Source organism: Sapajus apella, unplaced genomic scaffold (assembly GCF_009761245.1).
Source record: "Sapajus apella isolate SASKATOON/1434 unplaced genomic scaffold, GSC_monkey_1.0 scaffold7, whole genome shotgun sequence".
Classification (NCBI taxonomy): Eukaryota; Metazoa; Chordata; class Mammalia; order Primates; family Cebidae; genus Sapajus; species Sapajus apella.
In genome coordinates this window covers 38,056,567-38,070,065 of record NW_022436947.1, presented here as the reverse complement: position 1 = coordinate 38,070,065, position 13,499 = coordinate 38,056,567, and the positions used below count along the sequence as shown (strand labels likewise).

General features: G+C 38.5%; 1 protein-coding gene across 6 annotated transcripts in view; it reads right to left on the bottom strand.

Annotated features, from left to right (window-relative positions):
- Positions 1-8,813: 8,813 nt before the first annotated feature.
- CCDC146 (coiled-coil domain containing 146) overlaps positions 8,814-13,499 on the bottom strand; it is a 157,034-nt gene continuing 152,348 nt past the window's right edge. For 5 of the 6 annotated variants that reach the window (XR_004268359.1, XR_004268362.1, XR_004268361.1 and 2 more), the window contains 3 exons: positions 10,824-11,072; positions 9,184-9,535; positions 8,814-9,148 (listed from right to left, as the gene is read on the bottom strand). Coding sequence is in view for 1 of the 6 variants with exons in the window: in XM_032276366.1 (XP_032132257.1) it covers positions 9,332-9,535; positions 10,824-11,072 (453 nt within the window). In the remaining 5 variants the exon portion in view is untranslated. Of the gene's footprint in view, positions 9,536-10,823; positions 11,073-13,499 lie in introns of all 6 variants that reach the window. The other variant, XM_032276366.1, reaches the window with a different exon arrangement.

The window sequence follows — 13,499 nt, the reverse complement described above, 5'->3', positions numbered from 1 at the left end:
ACTAACACTGAATGTAAATTTCCTAAATGCTGCACTTCCTAAACAAATATGCACCTAACACTGGAGAGCTCCCAAATTTATAAAATAGTTACTAATAAACCTAAACCTAATAAATGAGATAGACAGCAACACCATAATAGCAGGGGACTTTCAATACTCCACTGATAGCACGAGAGAGGTCATCAAGACAGAAAGTCAACAAAGAAACAATGGATTTTAACTATACCATGGAACAAATGGACTTAACAGATATATACAGAATATTTCATCTAACATCCGCAGAGTACACATTCTATTCAACAGTGCATGGAACTTTCTACAAGATAGACCATATAATAGGCCATAAAACGAGTCTCAATACATTTAAGAAAATTGAAATTATATCAAGCAATCTCTTAGAACATAGTGAAATAAAACTGAAAATCAATTCCAAAAGGAACCTTCAAAACCATGCAAATACCATGGAAATTAAATAGTCTGCTCCTGAATGATCACTGATCAAAAACAAAATCAAGGTGGAAATTAAAAAATTCTTCAAACTGAATGACAATAAATAACCTATCAAAACCACTGGGAGACAGCTAAGCCTTGCTAAGAGGAAAGTTCATAGCCATAAATGCCTACATTGAAAAGCTGGAAGGAGCACAGAGAATCTAAGTTCCCACCTCAAGGATCTAGAGAAACAAGAACAAACCAAACCACAACCCAACAGAGGAAAGGATATAACCAAGATCAGAGCAGACCTAATAAATTGAAACAGAGAAATCACAAAAGATAAATGAAACAAAAAAGCTGGCTCTTTAGAAAGCTAAATACAATTGATAGGCTATTAGCAAGATTAACCAAGAAAAGAAGAGAGAAAATCCAAATAACCTCATTGAGACACGAAACAGGAGATATTACAACTGACACCACTGAAATATAAAAGATCATTCAAGTCTACTATGAACACCTTTATGCACATAAACTAGAAAACCTAGAGGAGAAGGATAAATTCCTGAAAAAATACAACCTTCCTCGCTTAAATCAGGAAGAATTAGACACCCTGAACAGGCCAATAATAAGCAGTGGGATTGAAATAGTAATTTAAAAATTATCAATAAAAGGCTAGGTGCAGTGGCTCATGCTTATAATCCTAGCACTTTGGGAGGCCCAGGCGGTTGGATCACTTGAGGTCAAGAGTTTCAGATCAGCCTGGCCAACATGGCAAAACCCTGTCTCTACTAAAAATGCAAAAATTAACCAAGTGTGGTGGTGTATGCCTGTAGTCCCAGCTACTCAGGAGGCTAAGGCAGGAGAATCACTTGAACCTGGGAGGTAGACGTTGCAGTGAACTGAGGTCATGCCATTGCACTCCAGCTTGGGGAACAGAGTAAGATTCTGTTTTTTTTAAAAAAATTACCAACAAAAAGAAGTCCAGTACCAGATGGATTCACAGCAGAATTCTATCAGACAATCAGAGAAGAATTGGCACCAATCCTTTTGACACTATTTTGTAAGATACAGAAAGAAGGAACCCTCTCTAATTCATTCTATTAAGTCAGCATCCCCTAATACCAAAACCAGGAAAGGACACAACCACAAAAGAGAACTACAGACCGATATCCTTGATGAACATAGGTGCTAAAATCCTTAACAAAATACCAGCTAACCAAATCCAACAACATATCAAAAAGATAATCCACCATCATCAAGTAGGTTTCATTTCAGGGTTGCTGGGATGATTTAACATATACAAGTCAATAAATGTGATACACTACATAAAAAGAATTAAAAACAAAAATCACATGATTATCTCAATTGGTGCAGAAAAAGCATTTGACAAAATCCAGTATCGCTTTATGATTAAAATCCTCAGCAAAATCGGCATACAGGGAACATAGCTTAATGTAATAAAAGCCATTTATGACAGATCCACAGCCAACATCATACTGAACAGGGAAAAGTCAAAAGCATTCCCTCTGAGAACTGGAACAAGATAAGGATGCCCGCTCTCACCACTCCTTTTCAATATAGTACTAGAAGTCCTAGCCAGAGCAATTAGACAAGAGGAAGAAACAAAGGGCATCCAAATTGGTAAAGAGGAAGTCACACTGTCTCTGTTTGCTGATATGATCATTTACCTTGAACACCTTAAGGACTCCTCCAGAAAGCTCCTAGAACTGATGAAAGAATTCAGCAAAGTTTCCAGATACAAGATTAATCTACACAAATCAGTAGCTCTTCTATATACCAACAGTGGCCAACCTGAGAATCAAATCAAGAACTCAGCACTTTTTATAATAGCTGCCAAAATCAAAACAAAACAAAACAAAAAACGCCTTAGCAATATACCTAGCAAAGCAGTTGAAAGACCTCTACAAGGAAAACTACAAAACACTGCTGAAAGAAATTATAGACAACACAAACAAATGGAGACACATCCCATGCTCATGGATGGGTAGAATCAATATTGTGAAAATAACCATTTTGCCAAAAGCAATCTACAAATTCAATGCAATCGCCATCAAAAGCCACCATCATTCTTCAGAGAGTTACAGAAAACAATTCTAAAATTCATATGGAACCAAAAAAGAGCCCACATAGCCAAAGAAAGACTTAGCAAAAAGAATACACCTAGAGGCATCATATTACCTGATTTCAAACTATACTATAAGGCCATAGTCACCAAAACAGCATGGTACTGATCTAAAAATAGGCACACAGAGTAACGGAACACAACAGAGAACACAGAAATAAACCCAAATACTTATGCCAACTGATGTTTGACAAAACAAACAAAAACATAAAGTGGGGAAAGGACACCCTTTTCAACAAAGGGTTCTAGGATAATTGGCTAGCCACATGTCGGAAAATAAAACTGGATTCTCATCTCTCACCTTATACAAAAATAACTCAAAATGGATTAAGGACTTAAACCCAAGACCTGAAACTATAATAATTCCAGAAGATAACATTGGAAAAACCCTTCTACACACTGGCTTAGGCAAGGATTTCATAAGCAAAACTCCAAAAGCAAATGCAATAAAAACAAAGATAAATCACTGGGACCTAATTAAACTAAAGAGCTTTTGCACAGCAAAAGGAACAGTCGGCAGAATAAACAGATAACCCACAGAGTGGGAGAAAATCTTCACAGTCTATACATCTGACAAAGGACTAATAACCAGAATCTACAACAAACTCAAATCAGTAAGAAAAACAATCCCATCAAAAAGTGGGCTAAGAACATGAATAGACAATACACAAAAGAAGATATACAAATGGCCAACAAACATATGAAAAAATGCTCAACATCCCTAATGATCAGGGAAATGAAAATCAAAACCACAATGCGATACCATCTTACTCCTGAAAGAATGGCCGTAATTAAAATATCAAAAAACAGTAGATGTTGGTGTGGATTTGGTGATCAGCAAATCCCACCTACACTGCTGGTGAGGATGTAAACTAGTACACCCACTATGGAAAATAGTGTGGAGTTTCCTTAAAGAACTAAAAGTAGAACTACCACTTGATCTAGCAATTCCACTACTGGGTATCTACCCAGAGAAAACAAAAGTCATTATTTGAAAAAGATACTTGCACAAGCATGTTTACAGCAGCACAATTTACAATTGCAAAATAGTGGAACCAACCCAAATGCCCATCACTCAATGAGTGGACAAAAAAATTGTGATATATATATATATATATATTGCACACATGCACACATGCACACACACACACACACACACACACACACACTAAATGGAATACTACTAAGCCATTAAAGGGAATGAATGAACAGCATTTGCAATGACCTGGATGAGATTCGAGACTATTATTCTAAGTGAAGTAACTCAGGAATGGAAAACCAAACATCGTATGTTCTCACCAATATGTGGGAGCTAACCTATGAGGACACAAAGGCATAAGAATGATACAATGGACTTTGGCATCTTGGGGGGAAGAGTGGGAGCGGGGCAAGGAATAAAAGACAACATACATAGTGCAGTGTATACTGCTTGGGTGATGGGTGCACCAGGATCTCACAGATCACCGCTAAAGAACTTTCTCCTGTAACCAAATACCACCTGTTTCCAATAACCTATGGAAAAATAAAATTATAATTTAAAAAATAAATAAAATATATCAACTGGCGGATCGGATTAAAGAAAACCAAGACCTAACTATATGTTGCCTCAAAGAAGCTCACCTCACTTGTAAAGACATACGTAGACTGAAAGTGAAGGGATTCAAAAAGATATTCCATGCAAATGAAAAAATGTGAGCAGGAGTAGCTATGCTTATATGAGACAAGACAAACTTCAAGTCAAAAGCTGTAAAAAGAGACAGAGACCATTATATACTAATAAAGAGATCAATTCAGCAATAAAATATAACAACTATATATGTATATGTACCCAACACCAGAGCACTGATATATATAAAGCAAGTATTACAGCTAAAGGGAGCAATAGACCCCAATACAGTAATAGTTGGAGAGTTCAACACCTTACTCTTAGTATTGAACAGAAAATCTATATAGAAAAATCAACAAATAAAAATTGTATTTAAACCATACCATGGACCAAATGGACCTAACAGACATTTACAGAACATTTCACCCAACAGGTGAAATGCAGGATACATATTCTTTCATTAGTGAATAAAACATTCTTCAGTATTGACCACAGGTTAGAAATAAAACAAGTCTTAATTTTTTTTTTTTTGAGATGGAGTCTCTCGCTGTTGCCCAGGCTGGAATGCAATGGTGTGATCATGACTCACTGCAACCTCCGCCTCCTGGGTTCAAGCAATTCTCCTGCTTCAGCCTCCCAGGTAGCTGGGACTACAAGCAGGTGCTACCATGCCCGGCTAATTTTTGTATTTTTAGTAGAGACAGGGTTTCACCATGTTGGCCAGGCTGGTCTCAAACACCTGACCTCAGGTGATCCACCCACCTTGGCCACCCAAAGTGCTGGGATTACAGGTGTGACCCACCACACCCAGCCTCAAATTTTTTTAAAAATCAAAATCATATCAAATATCTGACTGCAATGGAATAAAACTAGACGTAAATAACAAGGAGAACATTTGAAACTATACAAATACATGGAAATTAAACAACATGCTCCTGAATGACCAAAATGAAGAAGGAAATAAGGAAGAAATTTAAAAATTTCTTGCAATAAATGAAAATGGAAACACAACATGCAAAAATGTATGGGACACAGCAAAAGCAGTAGTGAGAGGGAAGTTTATAGCAACCAATGCCTACATGAAAAAACGGGGAACATTTCAAATAACCTAATGATATACCTCAAGCAGCTAGAAAATCAGGAATAAACCAAATTCAAAATTGTAGGAGGAGAGAAATAATAAAGATTAGAGCAGAAATAAATGAAATTGATACTAAAAAACACAAAAAAATCAACAAATAAAAGTTGGTTTTCTGAAAAGATAAACACATGCAATCATTATCTAGACTAAGAAAAAAAGAGGGAAGACCCAAATAAATGAAATTAGAAGTAAAAAAGGAGATGTCACAACACATACCACAAAAATACAAAAAATAATTACAGGGTACTTTGAATTATAATACGTCAGGTTAGAAAACCTAGAGGAAATGAATGAAGTCCTTGACATATACAATGTCAAGACTGAATTGGGAAGAAATAGAAAACCTGAACAGATCAATAACAAGTAATGAGATTAAATCAGTAATAAAATCTTCCACGCCTGTAATCCCAGCACTTTAGGAGGCTGAGGTGGGTGGCTCACTTGGGGCCAGGAGTTTATCAGCCTGGTGAAACCCTGTCTCTACCAAAAACTCCAAAAATTAGCCAGGCATGGTAGTACAGGATTACAAACATACAGCTACTTGGGAGGCTGAGGCATGAGAATCACTTGAACCTGGGAGGCGGAGGTTGCAGTGAGCCAAGATGTGGCCACTACACTCCAGTCTGGGAGACAGAGCAAGACTCTGTTGAAATGAAATGAAATGAAATAACAAAATGATGAAATGAAATTAAGAAATGAAATGAAAAATAAAATGAGAAATGAAATGAGAAATGAAATGAAATGAGTCTTCCGACAAGGAAAAGTCCAGATGGCATCATTGCTCAATTCTACTGAGCCTTTAAAGAAGATTTTTTTCTTACATGGGTAAATCATGTAATGCTGAAGTTTGGGGTACAAATGATTCCATCATCTAGGTAGTGGGCATAGTACCCAATGGGCAGTTTTCCAACTCTCCCTCTACTCCCTCCCTCTTCTCCCTAATAGTCTGTTTTTCCACCTTCATATCCATGTCTACTCATTGTTTAACTCCCACTTTTAAGTGAGAACATGTAGCATGTGGCTTTCTACTGCCATGTCAATTTGCTTAGGTCAGTGGACTCCAACTGCATCCATGTTGCTGCAAAGAATGTGATTTTGTTCCTTTTTATGGCTGTATTCCATGGTATATATGTATCACATTTTCTTTAGTCAGTCCACTGTCAGTGGGCATCTAGGTTGATTCCTCGTCTTTGCTATTGTAAATACTGCTTTGATGAATGTACAAGTGCATGTGTCCTTTTGGTAGAACAATTTATTTTCCTTTGAGTATATACCAGTAATGGGATTGCTGGGTTAAATGGTAGTTCTGTTTTTAGTTCTTTGAGAAATCTCCAAACTGCTTTCCAAAGTGGCTGAACTAATTTACATTCCCACCAGCAGTATTAAGCATTCCTTCTTTTCTGCAACCTCACCAACATGTTTTAGTTTTAGTTTTTTAACTTTTTAATAATAGCCATTCTGGCTGGATATGGTGACTCATAATCCTAGCACTTTGGGAGGCTGAGGCAGAAGGACTGCTTGAGGCCAGGAGTTTGACAGCAGTCTAGACCTCATAGTGAGACTCCATTTCTACAAAAAATAAAAATATTAGCTAGGTGTGGTGGTGTGCCCCTGTAGTCCCAGCTACTCAGGAGGCTGAGGTGGGAGGATCACTTGAGCCCTGGAGGTGGAGGCTGCAGTAAGCCGAGATCATGTCACTGCACTCCAGCATGGGTGATAGAGCAAGACCATGTCTCCAAAAACAAAAACAAACAAAACAAAATGACAATACTACCCAAAGCAATCAACAGATTGAAAGTAGTCACTTATCAAAATACTAATGGAATTCTTCAGAGAGACAGGAAAACCAATCCTAAAATTTGTATATAACCACAAAAGACCCCAAATAGCCAAAGCAATCCTGAACAAAATGAACAAAGCTGGAGGTATCACACTACCACATCTCCAATATACTATAAAGCTCTAGTAACCAAAAGAGCATGGCACTGGGATAAAAACAGATACGTAGACCAATGGAACAAAATAGAGAATCAAGAAATTCATTCATCTATCTATAGACAACTGATTTTTGACAAAGGTGCCAAGAATACTCATTGGGAAAAGGATAAGTCTCTACAATAAATCACGCTGGGGAAACTGGAGGTCCACATGAAGAAGAATGAAACTAGTCCTCTCTCACCGTATTTAAAAGTCAACTCAAAATGATCAAAGACCTAAATATAGGACCCGAAACTATATAAATATAGGATCGAAAACTACTAGAAAAAAACATAGGAGAAATGCTTCAGGACATTGGCCCAGGAAAATATTTTATGAATAAGACCTCAAAACACAGGCAACAAAAGAAAAAATAAACAAATGAGATTACATCAAACAAAAAAGCTTCTGCACAACAAAGGAAAACAACAGAGTGAAAAGACAACGTACAGAATCAGAGAAAATAGTTGAACACTACTCATCTGATAGGGGATTCATATCCAGAATAAATAAGGAGCTGAAATATCTTAACACCAAAAAAAGACTACAAAAACAATCTGATTTAAAAACGGGCAAATGATCTGAATAGACATTTCTCAAAAGACATACAAATGGCCAACAGGTATATGAAGAAATGCTCAACATTGCTAATAATCAGGGAAATAGAAATAAAAAATATGATAAGGTATCATGTCACCCCAATTAGGATGGCTATTATCAAAAAATCTAAAAATAACCAATGCTGGTAAGGATGCAGAGAAAAGGGAGCTCTTATATGCAATGTTAGTGACAATGTAAACGTGTACAGTCACTATGAAGAATGATATGGAAGTTCCTCAGAAAACTACTACACATTCACTATGTGCCATTCACAATAGGCAAAACACGAAATCAACCTAGGTGTCCAACAACAGATAGAGAAAATGGGCGATACACACACACACACACACACACACACACACACACACACACACACACAAACACACACACAATGGAATACTATTCAGCCACAAAAAAACAAAATCCTGTCATTCGTAACAACATGAATGGAACTGGAGGACATTATATTAAGTGAAATAAGCCAGGTACAGAAAGTTAAACACCACATGTTCTCACTCATATGTTGAAGCTAAACATTGTTGATCTCAAAGCAGTGAAAAGTAGAAGAGAGGATATAAGAGGCTGGGAAGCTAGGGGAAAAGATGAGGGAAGGAAGGAATAGGGGTAGATTTGTTAGTAGGCACAAAATTACAGTGAAATAGGTGAAATAAGTCCTATGTTCTAGACCACGATAGGATGTCTATAGGTAAAATAATACATAGTTTCAAACAGCTAGGAGGATATGGAATATTCCCAACACTAAGAAATAAAAAAGTTTGAGATGATATATATGCTAATTACCCTGATCTGATCACTATACATTATATGTATTGAAACTTCACTATGTACCCCATGAATAGGTACAATTATTTGTCAAAAAATAAAATGAAAAAATGCAAAAAACCCATGACAAGTTTCACTACTTTTTTACATACTTTACAAGATTAAGTGATACTTCTTATTCAACAGTTATGCCTTTGCAATATTTGAAATATTTTCCTTTTCAGTCATTCTTTCTTTTTAAAGTGTACATATTGAACAGTATTTGTTTTTTCTTGAATAAACAAAGACCACTCTGCCCATTTCTATACTTCATTGAAAACTGTTTTATTTTTAGTGCATTTTTGTAGTGCCTTGCCTACTACAAATTTCTGGAATGTAGTCAATATAAAGAGTGAAAAGGAAAATATAAGCAATTCAAATATATACTTTGACATGAATGTAGGACGGTTCTATGTCCTATTCAATGTTATGTAAGGTATAGTAGTTGGTGGGTAAAGAGAGACCATGTTGAAATCTGTTGTTAACTAACTGTGGACACCTTACTTATCTATAATTTTAGAACAATTATGCTCACATTTTTCAGCTGTGGGTACAAGGATGCCTGGCTGAAGTCTTCTCCTTGAGAGGTCTGGATCTGTTAACATATTCAGATTTCAATTGGCTTTACAATAGGTTTCCTTATGTGCCTCATATTGGCTCCAGGGTCACGGGGTTGAAAAGGAGCCAAAGCACCGTAAGGTTTTGGCACAGGAAGAGTGTCATCTGCTTCTGGGATGTAGGCATTTGGACGCAGCTCTGCAGTCGTGTAAACACCATTAGGCAGCTTGCGCTTACCTTTTTCCGAGAGCTCCTGCAAAGAAGGATTTTTCCTTTTCAGTTCTCTGAAAACTCTAGTGAAGTCACTTTATCCTTAGGTCCCTAAAGACGCAGCTGGTCTGGACAGTCTTTGACTGTGCAACTGATACTCCCCAAAGGGATGGGAAGGGCAGGAGGGTGGAGTCACACACCACACACACACACACACACGTGTCACATCTCATTGGAATGGGCTATATTCCTGGGGTTTAGGGCTTTTCAAAGACTTCTTGGTTGGTCCTAACTATGTTCCCACCTCAGTATCTGTCATCAAGCACTAATTATTTCCCTGTTTTTGACAAAGGTAGAGCAACGTATTTCCCTTGGTAAGTCATTGGTGAGCAAATGTTACAAAGGAAGAGACCAAGGAATAAAGTGGAACCAGAGGAGGAAAATGGTCAGCAGCTTGCCCTGAGCCTCAAAATTTTCAAGATTTTGTCTGTGCCTCTGGAAAACAGAATAATCTGTTACTGCACTGAAAAGACCTCCAACTGATAAATGACCGTGGCACACCACAGGTAAAATCTGAATACGCTAAAAGGTATAGTCCCAGGTGGTGTGGAGATTATAATTCAGGTAATTTATACCTGTGCTCAGGTATTCCTAGTGTGTTTCAAATGAAGCTTTGTTTTGGGTTCAGGAGCAAATAGGGACCCTTTTGGTGCTATCCACTTGACAATCTGAGTGAGCTGTACATCTGGAGGATGTAGACTCCTTGGAAAGAGATGCCTAATTCCAGTCTAAGAATATTGATAGGCCATGGGGGTAGACAGAAGATCTGGTATCTAACTTGCAGAGTGAGTCAGTGATAGACCTAGCCTTAGGCTAGAGGCCTAAGGTGGGAAAAGAAAGGGGTAGGATTGAGGCCTATGATGTACACCAAGCATGTGCAGAAGGCAGAGCAACCATAATGTGGCTGGAGGCCACAGCAGATGAACACGGACAGTCAGCTGTGGTCTGAGCAGAGGTGCAAAGACAGAGATTGAAGAGTTACTGACAAGGCTGATGCCAGCCTGGTCATCACTATGCTGATGGAAGGCCATGATGTTCAGCCTCGGCAGCTCAGGGTGTAAGGCTGTGGGGTGGGCCTTGTGCTTGCTAAGTGTTCTTCAGTGAGTATTGTGGCATTTTGACTTATAGAATATCATAAACACACTTTTTTCTAATGACTGTGGGGACTATGTGTAGTAGAGTGGGGAAACTTATATTGTGGGGCAATTGACCCCCTGAAAGCAGCCCCCACTGGCACACATTAGAAATGCAATACAGGAGCCAAAGCCTACCCGAGACTTTTCAGCCATGGCCGAGGCATGCATGTCTTCATCTCGAAGTGCCTTCAACCATTCTTTCTCAATTTCCTTACTGAGTGCCAGACCTTGTTCTATCCTGGAGTTGCAAGTGAAGATGAAGTCTTCTTTTTCCCTGACTTCCTTTTGCAGTTCAATGATCAGGGCTTGTTTCATGGACAGCTCAGCAACAAGAGCCATCATTTTCTCAGTTGCATTTTTGATCCTTTTCTGATAGCCATTCATCTAGAATTAAAGAGCCCAAGGATTAGTCTATTTATACAGTCCATGAAGACTTAGGAAAATGGAAGGCTACTGGCTGTCTGTAATGGCAGGGTACATTTTGTCTGGAGGAGGGAGGGTCTAACTTGGAATTCACAGAAATTAAGAACTGAAAGAGATGGCAGAGATTGAGCCAAGCACACTAGTTGTGTAAGTAAGGATGAGGAGACAACAGGAAAAGGATTTGTTTATCTACTTACTAGATTGCAAGGTGGGTAACATTGAAGGGAATAGTTTAGTGCCCCCCCTTTTTTTTGAAACTGAATCTTGCTCTGGCACTGGACTGGAGTGCAGTGGTACGATCTCAGCTCACTGCAGCCTCCACCTGCCGGGTTCAAGCGATTCCTCTGCCTCAGCCTCCCAAGTAGCTGGGGCTAAAGGCACGAGCCACCACACCCGGCTAATTTTTGTATTTTTAGTAGAGGCAGGGATTCACCATGTTAGCCAGGATGGTCTTGATCTCTTGACCTCATGATCTACCCACCTCGGCCTCCCAAAGTGCTGGGATTACAGGCGTGAGCCACCGTGCCCAGCCAGTGCCCATTTTTAAAAGGTAAGAAGGAGAGGTAAAGGGATGTTCTTTTTTAAAAATAAAATAAAGACAAAGTCTCGCTCTGGTGCTTACGCTGATCATAGCTTACTGAAGCCTGGAACTTCTGGGCTCAAGTGATTCTCCTGCCTCAGCCTCCTAAGTAGATAGGACTATAGCCATGCACCACCACACTTGGCTAATTTATTATTTTTGTATCGATGGGAAATTGCTGTGTTGACAAGGCTGGTTTTGAACTTCTGGGCTGAAGCAGTCTTCCTGCCTCAGCCTCCTAAAGTGCAGGGATTACAGGCATGATACACCGTGCCCAGCCAAGAGTGTTCTCGATGCCTAAGTTCTAGCTTAATTTGCCCTTATTAGTTTGTCACTTATCCAGGGTAAAAAGCTGGTAGAACACAAGTTACTCTTTGCTTATATAAGATAATCAGCAGAAGTTCTGCATCTGAAATGACTTTTTAAATAAAAACAAGCACATTGACATGTTTGCATTATTGATTGTAATTCTTGGTGTGCATCATTACTAGGTCAGAAACATGCACAAGCCAAGCTGGGGAAAACTTAGTCAATAATTTAGAATGAGAGCTGTTCCTGGAGGTTTTTTTTGTTTGTTTGTCTTGTTTTTTTCTTGTTGTTTGTTTTTGAGACAGGGTCTCACTCTGTTACTCATGCTGGAGTGCAGTGGTGTGATCTCATCTCACTGCAACCACTGCCCCAGAGGCTCAGGTGATCCTCCCACCTTAGCTTCCCAAGTAGCTGGGACCAAAGGTGTGCACCATCACACCCGGCTATTTTTTTGTATTTGTTGGTAGAGATCAGGCTTCACCATGTTGACCAGGCAGGTCTTGAGTGCCTGAGCTCAAGCAATCTACCTGCCTTGGCCTCCCAAAGTGCTGGGATTACAAGCATGAGCCACTGTGCCCCGATTGTTTTGTTTTTTAACCTATTAATAATAATAACAAAAAAGAAAAACACAAAACAAAAAAAGCTCTTAATATCAGCTATTTAGCATTAATACAGTTAAAAGACAGGCCAATTTGGGGAAAAAAAGATCTCAAAAGGCAGGAAAGAAGTAAAACTAGAATCAGGGGTTCCTGTCAGCTTTCTGCCTGATAAAGGGTAGAGTCTTTTAGTGTGATAGCCACAGAGGGGCAGTTCAGTGGTGATACCTTCTACCTGGCAACACTCATTAGTTCCTCTTACCATGCTTTATTTTTTCTTCACATCATGTCCCACTGCTGATATTATACATATATTTGGCTATTTGATTACAGTTTGTCATCCCATAAGAATGTCCTCTTCATGAGCACAAGGACTATTTGTTTTATTCATCACCATATTCCCAGTGTTCAGGACAGTGTTTAAAATATAAGATGCACCCCCCCAAAATTAAAGTTGGATATTCTCTGAATGAAGGAATGAATGAATTCTTAATCTATTTCATTCTTTGTTCTTGGACCAGGATAAATTGGGACATGCAAATGAGTTTCCAAATACTACAACTAATGTTGAATACCTTCTTCTCCTATTAGAGCATACCCTGGTCACAACTGCACCTCTGCTTAGAGAAATGTTGCTACTAGTGATTTATCTGCCTCTGAAAATGTAATAACTTATTATTATATACAAACTTTGCCTCCTTAAGGGTAGGTAATATAAATTCTTATGACTTTTCTATACTGAACTGATTTTTAGGAACCATATATTGAATAAAAATGACTACCACTAAAAACTTCAATGAGTTGTTATCTTAAGTTTTGCCATTTTTATCTGACTTTTATGATTCTGCATTGACAACTTCCACTAACAGACTGTTTACTGATCAGTCCAGCAGCATTAGTGCA